At 42.9% G+C, this 19985-nt stretch overlaps 1 protein-coding gene across 3 annotated transcripts in view; it reads left to right on the top strand.

Moving 5' to 3' along the window:
- The first annotated feature begins 11878 nt into the window (after positions 1-11878).
- mroh1 (maestro heat-like repeat family member 1) overlaps positions 11879-19985 on the top strand; it is a 31045-nt gene continuing 22938 nt past the window's right edge. For 2 of the 3 annotated variants that reach the window (XM_031576693.1, XM_031576695.1), the window contains exons 1-14: positions 11879-12134; positions 12586-12684; positions 13009-13154; positions 13747-13878; positions 14035-14197; positions 14631-14729; positions 14961-15112; positions 15812-15952; positions 16056-16148; positions 17128-17206; positions 17912-18025; positions 18279-18352; positions 19174-19296; positions 19397-19504. In XM_031576693.1, the coding sequence (XP_031432553.1) occupies positions 12663-12684; positions 13009-13154; positions 13747-13878; positions 14035-14197; positions 14631-14729; positions 14961-15112; positions 15812-15952; positions 16056-16148; positions 17128-17206; positions 17912-18025; positions 18279-18352; positions 19174-19296; positions 19397-19504 (1446 nt within the window). In that variant the 5' untranslated portion in view covers positions 11879-12134; positions 12586-12662. Of the gene's footprint in view, positions 12135-12154; positions 12685-13008; positions 13155-13746; positions 13879-14034; positions 14198-14630; positions 14730-14960; positions 15113-15811; positions 15953-16055; positions 16149-17127; positions 17207-17911; positions 18026-18278; positions 18353-19173; positions 19297-19396; positions 19505-19985 lie in introns of those variants that run through there. The other variant, XM_031576694.2, reaches the window with a different exon arrangement.

Below are 19985 nucleotides of genomic sequence, written 5' to 3' on the forward strand. Positions count from 1 at the left end.
TTAACCTGGCTAGATTGTTGAATCCATTTCTCAAGATCAAGTCGCTACATATCACTCTTCGAAATTCTTAGAGGATATAGGCTTTTATGATGGAGGGCCACTTATTTGAAACGGAAAGTGCTTTATGAATAAAATGTTTAATCATCATCATCATTAGTTATTAAAATAAAACCGTCTCATCTTCAGCCTTCTTCCATAGAATTCAGAACTGACCAATGGTCAGTCCCACAATCTAACAGAAGTGAATTCATTTAGTGAAAGAATTCTGGTCAAAATCAAAAAGTAACCAACACAACATTTTGATGGTGAAAATCATTTTTAGCACTTGGATTTCGACCAACTTGCATTTAGTATTATTCCATTACACTGCCTAACAAATCATGTGCTTATCTAACATGTCCCCCCTATAGCCGTCAGTGTCCTGGGGACGAGTGATTCACTTCCTCCCTGTGCGAGTGGGCCGAGCTCCAGCTCCATTTCATCTCTTCGGGCTCCCTGCTCCTCAGACGGCTGCTTGCGGTCATTCGTAACGTAAGCAGTAGCTAACTAGCTGCTTATATCATTCCCCACAGTATGCACTATGAAGTCATGCATCTGGCTCTCAGTTGCAGTTAGCGCCGATTACAGCCCAAAAATCACTCATCCGTTTTTGGGTGTGGGTGAGTACATGCAGATGGATTTTAGGTACAAATATTTGCTGGCTCTCTGTGTTGTAAAGTTAAGCCTTAACTGAAAAGTGTATTAGCTGTAGTATTCAACGGTGTCGGCTCCCTCCCCCACTCTTTTTTTTCACTGGGTTCTCTCTCTCTCTCTCTCTCTCTCTCTCTCTCTCTCTCCAGCTTTATGGTGTTTGGCAGGCTGCTCACAGCCATATGCCAGATGAGGAAATAATATGAAAATCCTTAATGCAGATCGTAAATGTTCCAATAGTTTATAGCATAGCCCCTGTGAATTTTGCTTTTGGAATTAAATATCTGTTGTCAAAAAAAGCAACTGACACTTGGATGGATATAAGATTGCATTTACTCAAAGTGCGTTTAAAATGATGTTTGGATTACACTGGTCACAGCTGAATGTTATGCAGTCTGCCTCAATACAGTGATCGATAGTCTAATGCTTTTAAAATGAAGTAGAGCCAATCAACTAGACGGACTTTACCAACCAAGTGGCCACAGCACACTGACCATAAGCCATATGGCCTCATCAGTGTTGAGATTGGAAGAGGGGTTGTCAGAGAAATATACTTTTGTACCAGTATGGGAAATGTTCTAGAAAAAACATCCTTTGTAAGACTTCAACTCATACTGCTACTATGCATCTGTTCATCCTTAGGTCCATGTGAACTTCGAGTCCTTAGATGAATTTTCAGTGAAAAGGGGAGAAGGCCATACACTGGTACATAGCATGAATCAGAGTGTCAGTATTCAGTTAAAAGAAAATCTTCAAAAACCCTCAACATATTTCATAACAGTTTACGAGAGCCATATTCACTTCCACTCTTAAGGCATTACGGAATCACATAGAACATACATCTGTATCTGTCTGAGTCCACTTTCAGATCTCTCTGTGGTTTCCTGACATGTTTGCAGGTCATATAAGAACATGGAACTCACCCAAACTGCATCAGGGGGCAGCTTTTAGAGGCTGGTAAATCACATGAGCGGAGAAATCAACAGTGGGGAGGAGAGAGGCTTATGATTCAGATCTGCTGCACGCTTGATGAAATACCATAAATTACCACAAAGACCCATTACAATAGAGTTTTTTATTGTGCCTAAGAATTCAAACTTTTTTTCCATTCTTCCAGTGGGGAAACTGTGGATTTATGGATTGGAGAGCCGTTTTGGCTGATTTGAGTGGAGAGGATGAGTCTCTGCTGATTTGAGTTGCGATGATACAATAATCTCTCTGGCTCGCAGGACTTGCGGCTCCAAAATCCCTGTCCCTTTCTCAGTCTCTGCCCAGCGCAGGGCAGAACGCCCCTCATGGCCTCATGGCCTCCTGTAACTCAGCTGGTAGCAAAGACAGAACTCCAGACTACTGGGAGGTGCTAGCAGACTCGTGACATCCGCCGTAAGCCAGTAAAGGACTTAAGGTGGTATATCCACCTATATTACAAACCAAATGAAGCCGTATTTCCTCTTGAGGAACATGACGGATTTCATGACTGATACTTTCAGGCTCCTCTTACTCTGACAGGAATATTACACGTGTGTGTGATCCTGCAATGTACAGCACACATTCTCACAGCTCACGCTAGTAAAAGAAACTACCATGGCTATAAAGATCAGTGTGTGTCACAACAGCGCCAGCTCCACAGCCTGGGAGGGCCCCCATAGTTCAGGCAGAAGGTCATGTGAAAGTGAACCTGGCTGCTCTCAGGGGCTGATGAACGAACCCGGCGCTCAATGAGCCGCCATTTCAGTTAGTCAATCGCTGCATATGAAACTGTTGGGTCATTATACCCGTCAGAGGGGAGGGTGAGTACATCTGCCATTTTAAGTATGCAGATCAGAACAACGAGCAGAGGTCTGAGGCCCACTTCCTGCCATCAGGTTCACTCAGAAGTCATGAACTAAGTGGTCTCTGAGCCTCCGCGAGGCCTGGTCCGTGAGCAAGGCCATGCTCAGTTTCACACTGCAGAGCAGCTCCGGACCTGACAGGGAAGGCCGTTCCAACGGATGAAATGTGCTACTGCCACTTTTGTCTCGCGAGCTCATAAAACGCAACCACACATGCATGGACCATGAGACTCCTCGTGAAAGTTAGATCTTCGTGGAGGATCTTGCCAATGGAAACAGCGGTCGACAGAAAAACAGAAGTGGGCCTGAAGGACATTCTTCTCTTTATGGCAGATCCATCATTTTTAGGTTACCACATGGTTTGTGTCAGTGGTATTATTCCACAAATGATAATATTTTGAATTTGTGGAGTGTGTTTAACCTTTTCCACCCTCCTCTTGCAACCTGGGACCTGGATTCATTGCTGTGTATCTAAAAGACTGAGCACGGGTGTTATAGTGCTGTTGAGCGCTCCCAGCCCTGGGTCGCCGTGGTTACCTCAGGCTGTGGCGTTGTGTCTTTTGTGTCTGTGAGACACCATTCTAAGGTTCAGTATACTTGATCCAAAGATGGAACTGAGGTTCATTTAGTGGTTGGCCTAAAGTGAGAGCAGGGCCATCACTAAATGGCCATAACCCTTTGTCAGGTAGAGTCTGTGAGACAGAGGGACTCATTTTTATCAACACAAGTGAGAAAAAGCAGCTATCAGTCGTTCAGGGGTTAAGGCCATCACAGACCTCTGAAGCATGGCACAGGTGGCTTTGGGATGCGGTCAGAGGAACACTTCCAAGCACAAAAACAAATAGCATCTGGAACAAATAAACACAATAAATTAGATTAGATTGATATTTCTTGAGAATTTGGGATTCTTGATCTTTTCAACATGAGTTGCCATGAATATCACCAAGTCAAAGGGCATGTCAGACTATTTGGCTGCTTGCATTACGAGAGTAGTAGAGGTCTGGTGTTATTTTTCTTTTTTTACCTCAGTGACATCTATCTCTGCAAAGTTAGTCATGCTATTTAGTACAGTTATATAATGGGGAAGCCGTTTATCTTTATGACTCATTTTGACACTTTTAACATTAACCTTTAAGGTAGAATCAGGGACCTCTGATTTCATACCACACACACACACACAGTACATTAAGAGTATGGTCAAGCTCTACATTCAAAACATCTGATGGGATACAGCTCGTAAACGTCCCCGTCTCTATGCAATGATGTGTCCCTCGTGAACTCCATTGTGACATGAGACAGTATAGAAAAGGCTAGTGTGTTTGCTATCATAGAATCATGGATAATGACCACCAGCTCTCAATGAGGTAAACAAACACAGCGCAGCTTGGCTCTGCAGTGATCAACGGTGGGTGTTCATCGCTCATTCTCTAGAAGCACAGCAGTGATGACCTATTGATGATGAACTGATTATTTTAAAGCCACAGACAAAAAAATAAATCCTTCAGCATCAATCATTCAGGTCACGTCTGATTGCTTGCTCCAAAGCTTTAACATTTTGGACATCTGAACCTTTCCTCTAATTACTGTCACATATAACTGTGCCAACTGATGGCTCTCGTGTGTAATCGGGCTGTATCTTGATAGTGTAGATTATAACATTAGTTTAATACACTATCGGCAAACAACATCCAGGCCAGTGTTGACTCTCACTAAAGTATTTGTTATTGTACAAGTGGTCCGGGGGATACAGAACCCACTTTCATTTCAATATAAATCTACTTCAGTAACTACTTAAACCATGCTGGATTTTTCAGTGATACACATATAGTTTTCAGTGTTGATGTAACCCCACAGTGTAACAATATCGTACTGTAGTACTAGAACTCTTCAGTACGGTAGTAGTCTCCTCAGAGTATTCACATTGCACCCACATCTGATGGGCAGAGTAGTATAAACTAGTGGTGAATCTAATTCATAACCATAAAAACAATCTCTCCAATAAAAATAGTTATTTTCAGTTTTATGATTTAATCTATTCTGAAATGATGGAGAAAAAATAAACTCCATTGTATTCTACATCTCATCCTGAACTCTGCGGAGACAACTCTTAACTAAAGTTTCCCCCAGGACACTTCTCCATGGGAAAAGCCCACCATTTGAGTCCCGTTTCCCCTGTCTTCCCTTTCTTTACAAATGTTTTTCACACTAAAATCTGAATTTTGTGTATTAAAATGCTTCCTTGCTGATACAATCAGTAGTTTGACTTATAGGTCTGCCCAATTTGAAAAATAATAGAATCTGATCAAGAGCAAGAGTCGTGGAAAGTTAAAGGAACAGGAGGCTAGAGCTATTTTCTCTGAGTACAGAGTACTCTTCATCTCAATCTCTTTATTTACATGTCAGCCATCTAACACCTCACCCAGGGGACTCCTGCCCTTACTCAGCACAGGCCTCCATTAAGCTCACATCTGACTCATGAATCAAAGCTACTAAATACTTATCTGAATATGGTACTGTTCACAGAACACTATGTCTGTCTGTCTGTCTGCATGTCTGTCTGTCCGCCTACCTCTCCTTCATTCTGTCTTCAAAGGGTGAATCCCACTAAGCCTGAGCTTTTGGTACAGTGTGGTATCCTAACAGTACGTGCCTCGTTGCACAGTGAACCGATACGATCTATGAGCAGCAGTCTGCTCTGGACGGTAGGCATTGTCAAATGCACATCCTGAGGGGTTCAACTGACTACTGCATCTGTCTTTGTCCGTATATGCAGTTGAAAGGACTGATGGTTTTTTTGCTTTCTATTATGCGCCTTCTAAATACAAAACCTCTATTTTGCCTTCCAGTGAAATGACTGGCCTGGACGGAGAGTTGTTACGGAGAGTCACACAGATTTCTCCCTGGCGGCTGTCAAACCTATGGAACCCCCCTCGCCCATCTCACAAGACACATGTCAATGTTATGATAGAAATATGAGCGTGGTGTAATTTATGCATGCAAAGTCAAGCCACTAACTCCAGTGTGGAATGTATGGGTTCCCATTTTCCAGAGCTGCTGTCCCTGCTCTTCCTGTTGCCTCCACACTGGCCCTCATGTTCCTATTTCTGTTCCCCTAAATGTTCTGCTGCTTCCCTCTTGTCATTTGAGAGCTGCTCTTTTGTTTCTGTTGGCCACGGAGCTGCTACCCGTAGACTTCACCTCACACAGTCCAGGCCTTTCGGCTGAAATAACTCCAGACCTCTCTGTCCTGAGCGCTCATAAGGGGTGTCATTAAAGGTGGTGTCAGTTTTATAGGTTCATTGTTCTGAGCAGAATGCATTATTTCATGACAAAAGCAAGTGACTCCTTAAAGCATTTGTTTAAACAAAAAGAACTAAGGCCTTTATATTATATTTGAACTGCACTTCACTTTTTGTACACAAACACATGAGGGACAATTATTTTCTGACAACATTGTTCTTCATTTAGAGGAAGATGAGTGTACTTCTCATATGTGGATGAAAAGAAGCTCACGCTTTTGGGGCAAACAAATGCCTGCCATACTGCCTTAGGGCCATTCTGCTCCACAGAATACTCAATACAAGAAGGTATTGATTTTGTTAAATTCTGTGAGTCTGAAAATGTATTATTTTTTATTTCAGTGGTCTTAATAAACTTCCTGGTTCAGAGGTGACTGCAGTCATTGCCTAAATAGATCAAACTATTTATGTTCCCTAATCCAGCCTTTTAATTTGAATTGAGAAAAACAATCATGTGACGGCAATGAGCATTCTGTTCATAGGATGAATATGATGCAAACTCTATGCCATACAAGTGCAGTGGTAATCATAATGTCATAACCAGGGTTTGTACACAAATGAAAAGGTGAACTCAATTAATCATCCTTTTTCATGAATGACAGAAAGTGTTGTTTGCACAATTTTGTGGAGAAAATGAAAAACAAAATGTGAGCAAAACATTCAAAGTTGCTTCTTAATTTAATTTAATTTTGAAAATTGACTTCAAACAAAAGGCGTCCCTTTGCATCTCTCTGTTTTTGTCTTTTGTTCTTAAAACACAGAACTGCTGTGTAAGTGTACTGTATTGTCTAGGGTACAACACAGAGGGGGAATGGCCCTATAGACCTCAGTGCCCTTTAGTTCGAATAGAATGATGAGTCTAGCTGATGTGTTTTAGAAAATATAACACCTCAAGATTATTTTTGAACACAATTCATGAACTTTAACTCATGCCAATTAAAGTGTTGGACAAGAACAGCATCTAATCACGTCATGTGTCATCCAGCATGCTCACCCCAACAGCCTGTTTCTTTGACATATTTATTCACTTCTAACACTAATATACTGGAAAAATAATTCCCTCATTATTTATTTTCATATCTGTTGGCACTGCTTGGTGAAATTCAATAATTGAAAGCCAATTGTGGTTAAATGTGTATTTTCTAATTTCTAAGAGTGTTGCTGGATTATCCGATACGAGCCAAGCTGCCTTGGTGTTCAGCTATCTAGGTCCTCGGTCCTGCAGCAACAGTGCCTCCACAACAGGCCAGTTTCCACAGCAGTGTGCTGATATTACATCCCTTTAGAGGTCTGTGGGGGATGTGTTATGGCAAGCACAACATCCAAACTAAACAAGAGAAACACGAGGCCGCTCTGTCTCTCCGTATCAAACCAGGTACTGCGGAGTGGAAGCATATTTTCACCTTCAGTAAATGTCTCATGAACGCATTTTTAAAAAAAGAATAGGGAACTATGATTTATGGTATTTGGAAATTAAACTGGCAATTAAGGGATCCACTACCCAAACATTATCGTATGTGGACCCTAAATCCATGTCAGCACGACGGGGTCAGCCCAAGACAAACACATGAGCTCAGGGACGGGCGGGCAGCGAGGGGGCGAGTGGGAGCGAGGGGTGGCCTGCTCCACTGACTGAAGTCAAACTTTATGTGCACAGATTTTACTGATGAACAACCTGGCAGAGGTCAGCTGGAGAAGTGTGATAAAAAAAAAGTCAAGCATGCTCATATTTTTGCAAGTGTTGAGAGCACTCAGGAAAATTCAAATTCTAGTTAACAGCTGTTCAAACACCCAACAATAGTTAGTTAGAGAGAGCCCACTTGGGTTGTAAAACTCCATAAGAATGTCTCGTCTGCTTAGAGGGGAAAATGGCGGAGATGTCGCCCGTTCGTCAGTGCCAGAAAATGTGTTGCGCAAAATAATAGGGCCTGGTGTAAAACAGTGAATGCTGTCTAGTAACATGGGTGCTTCCCTTGATAACGTGAAGATACAAATTGTGTCAAATGATCACATCAAATTAAGAAATGAATAAGGTTATGATTATACTATTGTAATCATGAGATTTTTACATTCTCTTCTCCTCTTTTGGAGGCCGTGATTCAAAAGATTAATAACATACGTTTTTTAAAGTTTCCCAGACCAAGTAACTTTAAAATTACGATACCAAAGGTGTCTGTCACTAACTCCTTGTTTTTCACTATTAGGGGAGATTACTCTCTGACTGTCATAAGGACTGTATTCATGATAGCCCTTCTAAATTTAGCAGTAAAATACAACAAGGAAACACAGGAAAACACCTCACAATGTTTTTTGTCACGGTTTTCCTAAACCCACTAAAGAGATATGTCCCTACATTTCATAAATGGTGGGTTTTGTCTTAAATGTATCAAATGCCTTTATACATTCAGTGAATGTAGTATTTTGGGATTGTCAACATTTCCCACATTTCCACAAAAGTTGCTTTTACCCCGTGTTCTCAGACCAAATTAACGTTTCCACGTGGCTTTAGCCAATTTTGCCTTTTTCTTTAATTTCCTTTAAATTAAGTTTCACCTTGTGAGCTCCTGTCAGCTACTGCCTGTTAAGAAGGTTTACATGTGAATTGAGTTGAGCACTATCTGGACCAGCTCTGAAATACATTTGTAAATACAAACCGTATATATTCTACTGTTGCAGTATACCATCTGACTAAAAAAACATAATTAGCTGACCATCAGACAAGTAACATATAACCCAAGGTACACCACAACAGACCACTAAAGGATATACTAGCTCTGCCAAGTCACCCGTCACCATCACATCACACATGGAGCCAACAGCTCATTCTATGTGTCTGCTTCATATATCTGACGTTAGGGTTGGACCAAGTTCTTGACATATTTACTATATGACACCACACAGCCATAACACATGACATTAACCCTTGACATTCTCTCTCTCTCTCTCTCTCTCTCTCTCTAACAAAGGTGGGTTGTGTATGAAGTCAAATCAACATCTCCTAAATCAAGACCATTCTGTGTCCTTGACTATCCTGCAGGCTGTTTTCACCAGACACTGCATCATCTGCTCTAATCCAACTGATTAGTTACCCCTAATTGGATCAGAATGCGAGCAAATGACTCCATCAATGGCGGAGTTGAGCAGGCAGCCATGCATCATGAGTGCCACATGTGGCCAACACTTTAAAGGCTTCTCTAAGGACTGTGTGCATGCTCCACAAAAATCAGCTGCATGTGATCCACCGTGAACCACTGTAAACACAAATCCCCTCTGCTGAGTGACACAGGTTCACTTCACACTGCAACGAATGCTAAAGGTTCTCCTCTGAGCTAAAGGGTGATTATTTCACATTAAAAGAGAAAACACAAAGGTATATTAAATATCATTGTGAAAACAAAGGTGGTGGAGGTGATGGATTAGCTATTTGATACTTTACATACACATGGACATGCACACATAAACACACAGTGGACATGACATACACACATTTATATCACCATCGCTCCCCCTTCAGGTCCAATATGATCTCAGATTTACACAGCGCCCAGCCTACGGCAGCCGGATTGATTGGATTGTTACGGCATTTGCCTTTAGAGCTCTCGGCTGAGGTTCCATTTCCAAATTAACAGCTCCTCAGACCACAGCCATGTATCTTGGGCAAATATTTTGGAGTACATCCTCACTACAAATACAGGGAACCAATAGGCTTTTGAGCTGCCAGCGTGATGAGCCAATGGTAGCTGTGTCTTCTGGTAGCATCATCTGTCCCACAGAATCCTCTTCTCCATCTGTCCAGCACCACTTAAACTGCCAATCTCCGCGACGTGACTTATGTCAAATGGAATGGAAGGATTGTTTTCCAGCAAACTGCAGATAAAAATGAGTGGCTCCATCTGGTCCCCCTGGACAGAGGTGTTTGGGTTTAGTGTGGGACCACGAGCCCTCAGCTGAGCAAACACACCTGCTTTCCCCGTCTTAACAGCTCTGCTGTGAGCCTGCAACCCTCCTATTATTGTAAATTACACTGGGCTCATTTTCATGTGTTTAGAAAGCTCAACCATGGGGAAAAAGACCTTGCCAAAAGGGTACAAATATTTGTATCATTTATTTTCACATCACTGCGCCTCAGCCCTTGTTAATTGCTAACTTGGTTTATGAAAAACTGTTGGCAGTAACACAGCAGTTACGCAGTCTTCATCGTGTTTGGTGTTACTAAAACGTTACACATTTCAACAATAACAGTCTTCATCGTGTTTGGTGTTACTAAAACGTTACACATTTCAACAATAACAAAATCATTTCCTTAAAAAAAAAAGAAAAGAGCCTAGACAAGTGTGAAAACCGGTTGAGACTTTCTGGCTTATATTTTAATCTTTTAAATCCCTCAGCAGCAGTGCCAATACTGCTCAGACTTTAGTGAGTCGTGTTTCTTGCCTTCCCGTCTTTAACCTCACAGTTGACCGTGGTCTTCCAACAGAGGAAACAAAACTGATGTCCTGATGGCTCCTGTCCACCACCCAAGCCCCTGACACACACACACACACACACACACACACACACACACACACAGACACACACACACACGCACCACACACCACATAGTTCTAGATTTGAGCACGCTCTGTTCTCAGACACAGCCTCTGTGGCCTGGTCTTTTGGCGTGTCATTAGTGTGGTGTAGTTTAATGAGGCAGCAGTGATGCGCTCTACCTGCTGTGCCTCTGTAAAGCTTTCAGTGGCACATCACAGCTCTGAGCTCCAGAGAATACAGAGGGAAGTCAGGCTGGCCCAGGCCACTGTGCAAGACTGGCAAAGAATAGAACAGCCATCTGCAAATCATGTTTTTAATTAAGGGGAATACTCCCTTGATTTGACTTTACATTCATTTAATGGTAAATTAGGCTAACCGGCAGTATTCTGCAGAAGTCCCCAAATCATCTAGTCAATATATTCATAAAGACATAAAGAGTCAAAGGGCGGAAGGAAGTGAGTGTACGTGAATGCATGCACTTTTGCACCTGCCCGCATACTTACACACACACACACACACACACACACACACACACACACACACACACACACACACACACACACACACACACACACACACACACACACACACACACACACACACACACACACACACACACACAGTGACAGAATCAACATAAGACGTTTACCTAAGAAATGTTTTCATGTGCCCCATATCAATATTGGGGCTGGTGCTGATGTCATGGAGCTGCAGATACAAACACAGGTTCAAAGTAAATCCCCATTTAAACTCTCTGAGTTGGAGATGCAGACATGTTCTGAGAATGGCTCTGGGGTTAGATGGAGGAAGAGAATGGTGGAACTGGCTAACTGTGGAGGGACCGTTCATCTGCATCTAACACGTGGATGGAGTAACAGCGTGATGTGCTCCTTTGTGGTTCCTTGAAAAATTAGGTTTAAGATTAGCCTGTGCGTGAATAATTATCTATTGCAGTTTATGTGCCCAGAGTATGGTGATAAAGCTGAAAACAGAAATGCCACGAATGTGCCTTTCAAGCCTATAGATAGACAAAAGGAGACTGGTTTGACTAGAATTGGGTCATTATGAAAGGAAGTAAAGGCGTGCTCTAATGTCTTTACGGAGACGAGATACACATGCCTTTTATTGAACAGATTCCAAGAGGTCTCTTTAACTACCAAGTGCATTATTTTGAACATTTTGCAAAAACTCATTCATTCTCTCAAAAAAACTAAAACAAACAAAAACATAACTTTCAAAAATGCTAATAGGCCGCATACAAAATCACGACAGACACTCCCACACTCTATGATCACAATTCAGTGGTAAAGTAATACATTGTTAAATCAGCCATCTTAGACCCATAAACATGAGGGTATTAACCTACTACCATACTTTCCCCTTTATTCAGACATCTAGACCCATAGACATGAGGGTGTTAACCTACTACCATACTTTCCCCTTTATTCAGTAGTTCCTTCCTCGTTGGTGTTTGGAGGACTGGTCTGTCTGGCACGCCCACACAGCGACGCTACGCCCCTACTGAGTAGAAGCACATGATTAGGCGTGTTTACCTGCAATGTTGTATGCAGTCATACACTACATGACAGCGGTTTCATCATAGCGACTGAGAAATAGCATTGCTATACCGAAACATTAATGACACTCCACTGACCTTATATGTGTGTTGCTGTCATCATCAATTTTACAATTTTCCCTATGGAACTGGCCTGCAGAGAGGAATCGGATCAACTTCGTATTGTGTAGCACCTTCTAAGAGAACTAGCTAGCTACACAGTTAACGGTAAATTTGAACAGACAAGCTTACTCTGAATTAAATATGTTTTCGGTTCTGCATTCGTTGGACTGTTTTAGGTTGTAAGGCGAGTATTGTGTTCTTAAAGCTAGCGTAAATAGCCCTTGTTAACGCCTATGACTGTTGTGTGTGGCTATAGCGAGCTAGCGGTCATCTGAAGCACATGCAAGTTAACGTCACTGGATGGTACAAGGAAGTGCAGTAATCTAACCTGTCCTTCCGACCGTGGAGCTGCGTAGCTTACAGACAGCTTGATAATACAACCGGTATTCAACAGTCTGACATTTCTATCCTTTTTTTTTGGTAATTTGTTTAATTTGTCGCGCGTATGTTAGCCTAATAGTGTTTAAGGTGTTGATAAAGTCGATTTCTGAAGGAGGCTGAAAGTATAACGCATACCCCGTGATAATCACTATACCTGGACGTTCTTATCATCCAGAGGAAGGTAACAGAAGAGGGAACGTCATTCCTAGATGCATTCCTAAATTCGCCACTGTTAGCCTCTCAACAGGCCAAATGGAGGACGTGGATGTGGACCGTGAGTAAACCTATGTTGTTACTGTTGTCACTTGCCATGAATGTATCACCAGCCTTTAAGGTTGTGTTTGGTTTTGAGTCCAGTCGTCATGTGTCAGAAATTAATATCCTTCCTACATGTAACAGCACAACTTTTAGTCGGGATTGATGTTCCTGTGTCCTAGACTAGTGACTAGTCTTCAAAAATTGTCATCCACAGGTGACCCACGGATTATTGTTGTTTTAGAACCACCACCTTTGCATTCTAACCATATGTTTGACAATAAAGTGAGGTTAAGCCTTTGCTCAGGTGAATGACTTCTCTGTCTGTGTTTATCTTACCCAGAGGTGACCCTGGCGTTGCTGGATGCTGCTAATGATAAAGACTCATTCGTGCAGGAGCAGGTTCGGAAGTCCATACTGACCCTGGGCAACCAGCAGCCAGAGAGGGTACTCTCCATGTGCCAGGACTACCTGGTGAAGCACCCTAAGGTTGGTGACTGCAACCAGAGGTTCTAAAGGAACACTGCTGTCTTGTTGACAGTCATTTATTATAAGGAGCTGTAAATATTGTACAGTGTGTGTAGCCCATATGTGCAGATATTATGCGGAGCCCATTGTATGATCGGCATAGACCTGTAGAACATGCTGTATAAACTCTGTCCCTCTCCTGCACATGCAAGCGGCGTCTTCTGTAATTGATTGATCACATTGCGATAGACCATAGGCAGGGGGAGATGCCTTATGCTGTTCTCTCTTGTCATGGTGATGTTGTGGTTTTTATGAATTAGGTCACATGGTGTCATGTGATCTGTGGCCTGTATCAGGGCAAAACAGGAAATCCGGCAGTAGTGGGATCAGCTGCCAGTGAGATTGCTGTCACTCTGTTGCTCTGTGGATGAAGACTGTGAAGTGTGTGACGAAACACTTAGGCCTAACCTACGATGCTAAGCATGTGATGAAGCTGTGTGACTAAAGTTACATCCTCAGATGTCTGATTTGGCAAACCCCTTCAGGGTGATGCAAGATCCCAAAGCCAGTCTCACCTGAATGACAAGAGTTGTTCCCTTCACTCTTTCCCCAGCTCATTGTTGGACATAGAGTTGTCATACTACAGACTATTGAGCTTGTGGTGAAAAGCAAGATCAATGAGATCAGTTACCCCAGAATCAAGAGCATCATTTCTCTGGCCTCAGATGAAATGACAAGGTCAAAGGTGAGAGAACCCCACCTTGAAAGCTTTTGCCTGTCATTAATAACAGATACACTTATGGAATGATCTGTTCAAAACAAAGCTTCTCTATATTCATTGACATAATATTAAGAGTTTCTAATGTCATTATCTGAACTGTGGTATCTTTCCTCCTTTCAGGAAGTGGTTCCAGATTGGCAACAGGCAGCTAGCAACATTCTGGTTGCTGTTGGTAACAAACACATCAATGATATAATGGAGGAGATCCTAAGCAAGTTCCAACCAGGGGTCCTACCGCATTTCTTTGTGGTCCAAACATTAGCCAGTCTCTCTGATTCTAACGGTGAGATATGCAACCTATCCTTTTAACAGTTTGTGTTCAAAAGCAGATAACATGTTTGTAGCCTTTTTTCTAGACACAGTGCCATGCTAAATGGATTGACTTAAGATGTCATGCTCAGTGTTGAATGATTGCTGAAACATTCACTGGGTTAAAGACTGGTTTTATACTAATTGAACTACATTCATCTCATTTAGATTGTTTTTACAGATCTCAAGAGAATCCCAGAAATCATTCTGTTATAGTGATGCTGTAAGAATGTAAAGACAGCTAGTTGAAGTATTTTGAGTGATCACTCATAAAGTAGCTTTATGCATTATCTGTGTGAGAACAGTATGCACTGTATGTGGTCTGTCTGAAGCAGAATGCTCATAAATGTGTATTTAGCATGTGTATTTAGCGTGTGCTAAGATGTAGAAATCTCATTTTCTTCTAGTTTATGGCATGGTTCCCTTCCTCAATGCCATTCTGGGCACCATGCTGCCGATGCTGGGCATGGCTAAACAAGACAATATGAAGTGGGTGTTCTCTTCTGGTGAGTGAACATGATGATACTCGTTTAAAGGTTTCCTGAGTCACCATGAGTTTATTCAGTCATTGGGCAGGGTTGTCCTTTAAAAAAAAAAAAAACGTTTTACTTTTGCTCATGTTATGACACCTGTGTTGTGTCTTATGTTATCTCCCTGCGTGCACATTACACACCTGTGGATTGAAGTGAGTCTGAGTTCAACTGAGGGTACCTGTGCATTCTCCCCTTCTGTCACAGCACTCTCCCACTTCAGCGAGAGCATTCTGGAGTACCTGGCCAACTTAGACAAAGCCCCGGATCCCACGGTGCGCAAGGACACTTTCTCGAGCGAGATCTACGCCTCCTACGACATCCTCTTCTGCAACTGGCTTCAGAGCAGAGAGCCCAAGGTACCCTTAACGAGGAAGAGCACAGCACCAATTAAGGCTAATCCAGTTTGTGCTCAAAGGCTTTTCTTTTGTACAAATAGAAGTCACGGAATGCCTGCTGGCAGGCCCCTGATCAGTCTTCCTGCAGTGTCCAAAATTAGCTCACACTACAGTGTGCTGTTTCATTTTCTAGAGCTTCCTCAGATTTTAAACTGAATTTAAAATACGGGAATAATGATACCATTGGAGGACCACCTTTCTGTTTTATACCCCTTAACATGTTGGTCATTGGGTTTGAATTGTTCATGCATTTTGTAAAATATTTGAAGTAACATTCTTTTCCCCTATATTTAGTCTAAGGGGTGATACCTGTTCAGGAACAGGTCTTTAACAAAGTATCTGCTATGGTACGTGCTAAGACCAAGTTAAAATGTAGTGTCATGGACCCTGTGTTGATGTTTCAAAACTCAAAGCCACAGTGGGGCTGGGGCTGGAGCTATACTCCTGATTCCCCCGGGATGTGTGGGATATAGAGTCAGCCGCACAGATAGGCAGCTGAGCGGACTGGGCTAAGACACCTTGAAACCTGACTGTGTTGTGTGCTCCAGCTGCGTCTGACTGTGTTGTGTGCTCCAGCTGCGTCTGACTGTGTTGTGTGCCCCAGCTGCGTCTGACTGTGTTGTGTGCCCCAGCTGCGTCTGACTGTGTTGTGTGCTCCAGCTGCGTCTGACTGTGGCGGAAGCTCTGGGGTCCATGAGTCACCTGATGGCCCATGATAAGCTGGAGGAGCAGCTGCCCAAACTCATACCCACGATCCTCTCTCTCTACAAGAAGATCCCCGAGCATTACATCATCAGCAAGGTAGAGGTTCACCCTCGTCTCTCTCCTCTTGATGACATGTTGCTGGCTTTCTGGGCCTCTCTGTGTGTTAATGATAAACTGGTGGTGTATTGTGTCCTTTCAGAGTCTGTGCCAGATTCTAGATGCTTCTGTAAGCATGGGGAGCCGGGTGCTGGAGACTCAGCTGGACAGCCTGCTCCTGGCTCTGCACCAGCAGGTGGAGTAAACGGCACTGACCACATCAGACCCCTACCTGTTACAGCCCCACCACACCCACTCGCTGTCTGCGTCCCGTCATACACCACTGCAGGGTTTCAGGGCTGTGTCACTGCGCTGGGCTGTCAATCGGACTGTTATGTACTTTTCTTTTGAGACTTTAAACTCATCTACATTGCAAATCATTGTCTATGCGCAACACTCCATTGTTTATCTTGTAATATTACAATTTGATTTACAATTTGAATATCGTTCAATATTGCAATTTTAAATGTTGACATAGGCTGAGGATGTGTATCGTTTCTAAACAGGGCATCAGGTGTTCACTGATTCGCTTCCTGTCAATGGTTGTGGAGATGTGAGAGTAGGAGTGAGCTGATCTAGAGCTGAGTGGAGATGTGAGCGTAGGAGTGAGCTGATCTAGAGCTGAGTGGAGATGTGAGCGTAGGAGTGAGCTGATCTAGAGCTGAGTGGAGATGTGAGCGTAGCAGTGAGCTGATCTAGAGCTGAGTGGAGATGTGAGCGTAGGAGTGAGCTGATCTAGAGCTGAGTGGAAATGTGAGAGTAGGAGTGAGCTGATCTAGAGCTGAGTGGAGATGTGAGCGTAGGAGTGAGCTGATCTAGAGCTGAGTGGAAATGTGAGAGTAGGAGTGAGCTGATCTAGAGCTGAGTGGAAATGTGAGAGTAGGAGTGAGCTGATCTAGAGCTGAGTGGAGATGTAGGAGTGAGCTGATCTAGAGCTGAATGGAAATGTTAGTCTCTGAACCTCTGGTGAGATATCGACAGGGCAAGAAGGTTCCTCTCAGATCTTAGATCCTTGATCCTAGAGGTACATCTGATAAGTTTAATCAACTTGCTCAGAACATGACCCTGTTATTTGGACGGGTTTCTGACTTATCTGCCTGTAAAGCTTCTTTTGTGAATGAAACCATCCCTCTCCTTGGCTGGTTACTATTCTTCCCTCATCTTTCCCATTCCAGATTTGTGCGCCCATCGACTACAGTAACCCTCCAACGGTGAAGAACCACAATGAGGTCTTACGATGCTTCAGTATTCTGGGTAGGCTCTGACCTGAGGACACACGTCTTCATCTTCATCTTCATTTCTGTCCTTTGGATAAAGGGCGTCCTCTATGCTCAATCAAAATCAGTTGACCAGGGCAGTAATCCTGCAGTCATGTGAGGAGGATTGAGTTAGGCCTCAGTAGTCTGGACGCACAGTCGCCACAGGCACATTGGGGTAATGCATGTGTTCTCTCAGGTGACACTCAGTAGAAACAGAGTCCACACTCAACAGGGAGTTATGGTCTGCTAGCAACACATTTAAGCCATATGGAATGTCTGGGAGTCTAAAGAGCTCTTCATGCTTTGGTTATAGCCCAGAGCTTCTGTTTGGTGTTGAGATGTAGTTCTAGTCAGTGAGAAATGGGATTGTTTTTACAGACCTGCAACAGTGATGTAACTCTGACAGCAGGATGAAAGGAGGGTTTTCAGTCTTCATTTTTTTTTTTTTCATTATTTCTAGCCCAGTGAAAAGCTGAACAAAGTGTCAAAAACACCCGTGGGAAGATGGAAAGAAATCATAGGGAAATTGAGAAGAGAAGCATTCTCATTTTGCTTTAGAAGTCTGGTGTATGACTGGTGTTTTTTCAACAACAAAAATGACAACAACAAAAAAGCCGACATGCGTAGCTTGTAGAAGCCCTGCTTCGTGATATCTGAGGTGATGTTTTGACTCTTTTTTTTTCTCCTTTTTGTTTTCCAGCCAACACCTTCCCTGACAGGCTGCTGGTGTTTGTTCTGCAGAAATTGGAGAACAGTAACGAGAGGAACCGCGTTGGATCTCTGGCGGTCCTCAGACACCTCATCAACTCTTCCAGTAAGAGCCACAGGCACCACAGCGCTGCCCATCTCCCCCCCCTGCCGTCGTGCTGCCTCAGGCCGGCCCGATGCCTTGCTGACTGCTGCTTCTGCTGAGTCACTCTGACACAAGGCTGATATGCTCAATATTGTGATATTGTAGATGTGCTGGAAAGCCTCAATCTCTCTGTGTGTAGATCAGCGTTAGTTTCTGTGTGTGTGTTGTATGTGATGCAGCAACGCTTCTGTGCTGATTCACCCTCTTCCCTCAGCATCCATCATGGAGAGCAAGAAACTGCTCATTCTGGCAAGCATCCGACAGCCACTGGCAGACCACAGCAATAAGGTAATGCAGCAAGCCCATGTCCAGTGTTGAATGCAATATTTATACGGTTTTGTTGGGCTTTAATTGTATTAATTGTTGTCCTCTAGTCGTTGCCTATTAACCTTCCTGGTTTTTATGACTAACAAACCAGGTATTCGACTTGTTTGATTGAAAGACATTTGTATTCTGCATAGCTTCTTCAAGTTTCAATACACCGATAAAATGCAGAGGCTAACATGGTTTTGTGGGTGATATGAACAGAATTGTCGATTTTTCGATTTCTCTCGATTCTCTCTAGAACGATTCTGTTTCGATTCAGAAAAGTTCATAAACGATTTTTTTATAAAATAAAAAAAAAAATAATATTTTTTTTTTTTTTTTTACACATTCATTTTGTGTTGAAATGCAAGCTGCATCGATTATTGCATTGTTCATAGAAAGTCATAATTGTGACAAGGACACACTTTTTCTCTAATAAAAAATAGATCTGTTGATTTTCTTTAATTATCAAACACAAAGTAGGAAGTGATTTGAGACTCTGAGTAGCAAACTCAAATGTTTTAAAAATCGAGATGCATCGATAATCGTTTTATCGGTTTAGAATTGATCATCGATAATCGGTTTAGAATCGAGAATCGGTTTAGAATCGAATCGTTGACCTCTGAATCGGAATCGAATCGAATCGTGAGGTGCCAAGAGATTCCCACCCCTAGTAGGCGGGTGTGTTTGGTGCAACAATGTAATGAGCCTGTATGTGTTTGTGGTGTATGTGTTTCTCAGTGTGAATTTCTGGTCAGGAAAAAGTTAATCTTTTTTGTGTGTGTGTATGAATCCCTCCTAAGGTGAAGAAAATGGTGGTTCAGGTGATCAGTGCCATGGCTCACCACGGCTACCTGGAGCTGGACGGGGGAGATCTGTTGGTGCGCTTCATAGTTCAGCACTGTGCTCTCCCAGACACGTTCTATGTGAGTCTGTTTCCTCCTCGCCGCTCCGTCACAACCTCTCAGTTCTTCATTTAGATATGTGCCCTTTGACCTTTGACCTCTGGCTTCCTGTTGGTTGTAGCGTGGACAGCGCCCCACAGATCCAGAGGAGGTGAAAAACGAGGCCTTGAGGAGCATGTGTGACAACACCCTGCACCTGTTCACCACCACGGTGGGACGCCTGACTGACGTGAGTCTCCAAAACTCTCCACACACTGTAGTATCACCCCTCTGCTCTCCGAATGGTCTTATTTTAAATGTGCCTTGCTGGAGCTCTACTGATGGCATTGGACAAACTGCCCTAAATGAACAGGTTCAGTCCCTATTCATACCTGCTATGTCATATGAATTGGATAGTACCACATGCATTTCTATGTTTCACTTTACAAAGCGGTGCATGGACTATGTTTGGTGGGTCTGTATGGGGCTTGTTGTGGTTCTCCTGCATATCTGAGCCACTGAATAGCTGCACTTGAACATTTACATTTAGTCATTTAGCAGACGCTTTTATCCAAAGCGACTTACATATGTGCGACTTACAATGTATACACATTTTACATTTTACATTTACACTGATGGCACACTGCACATCAGGAGCAATTAGGGGTTCAGTGTCTTGCTCAAGGACGCTTCGACAGGGAATCGAACTAGCAACCTTCTGATTACTAAAC

Source organism: Clupea harengus, chromosome 11 (genome assembly GCF_900700415.2).
Source record: "Clupea harengus chromosome 11, Ch_v2.0.2, whole genome shotgun sequence".
Lineage (NCBI taxonomy): Eukaryota > Metazoa > Chordata > Actinopteri > Clupeiformes > Clupeidae > Clupea > Clupea harengus.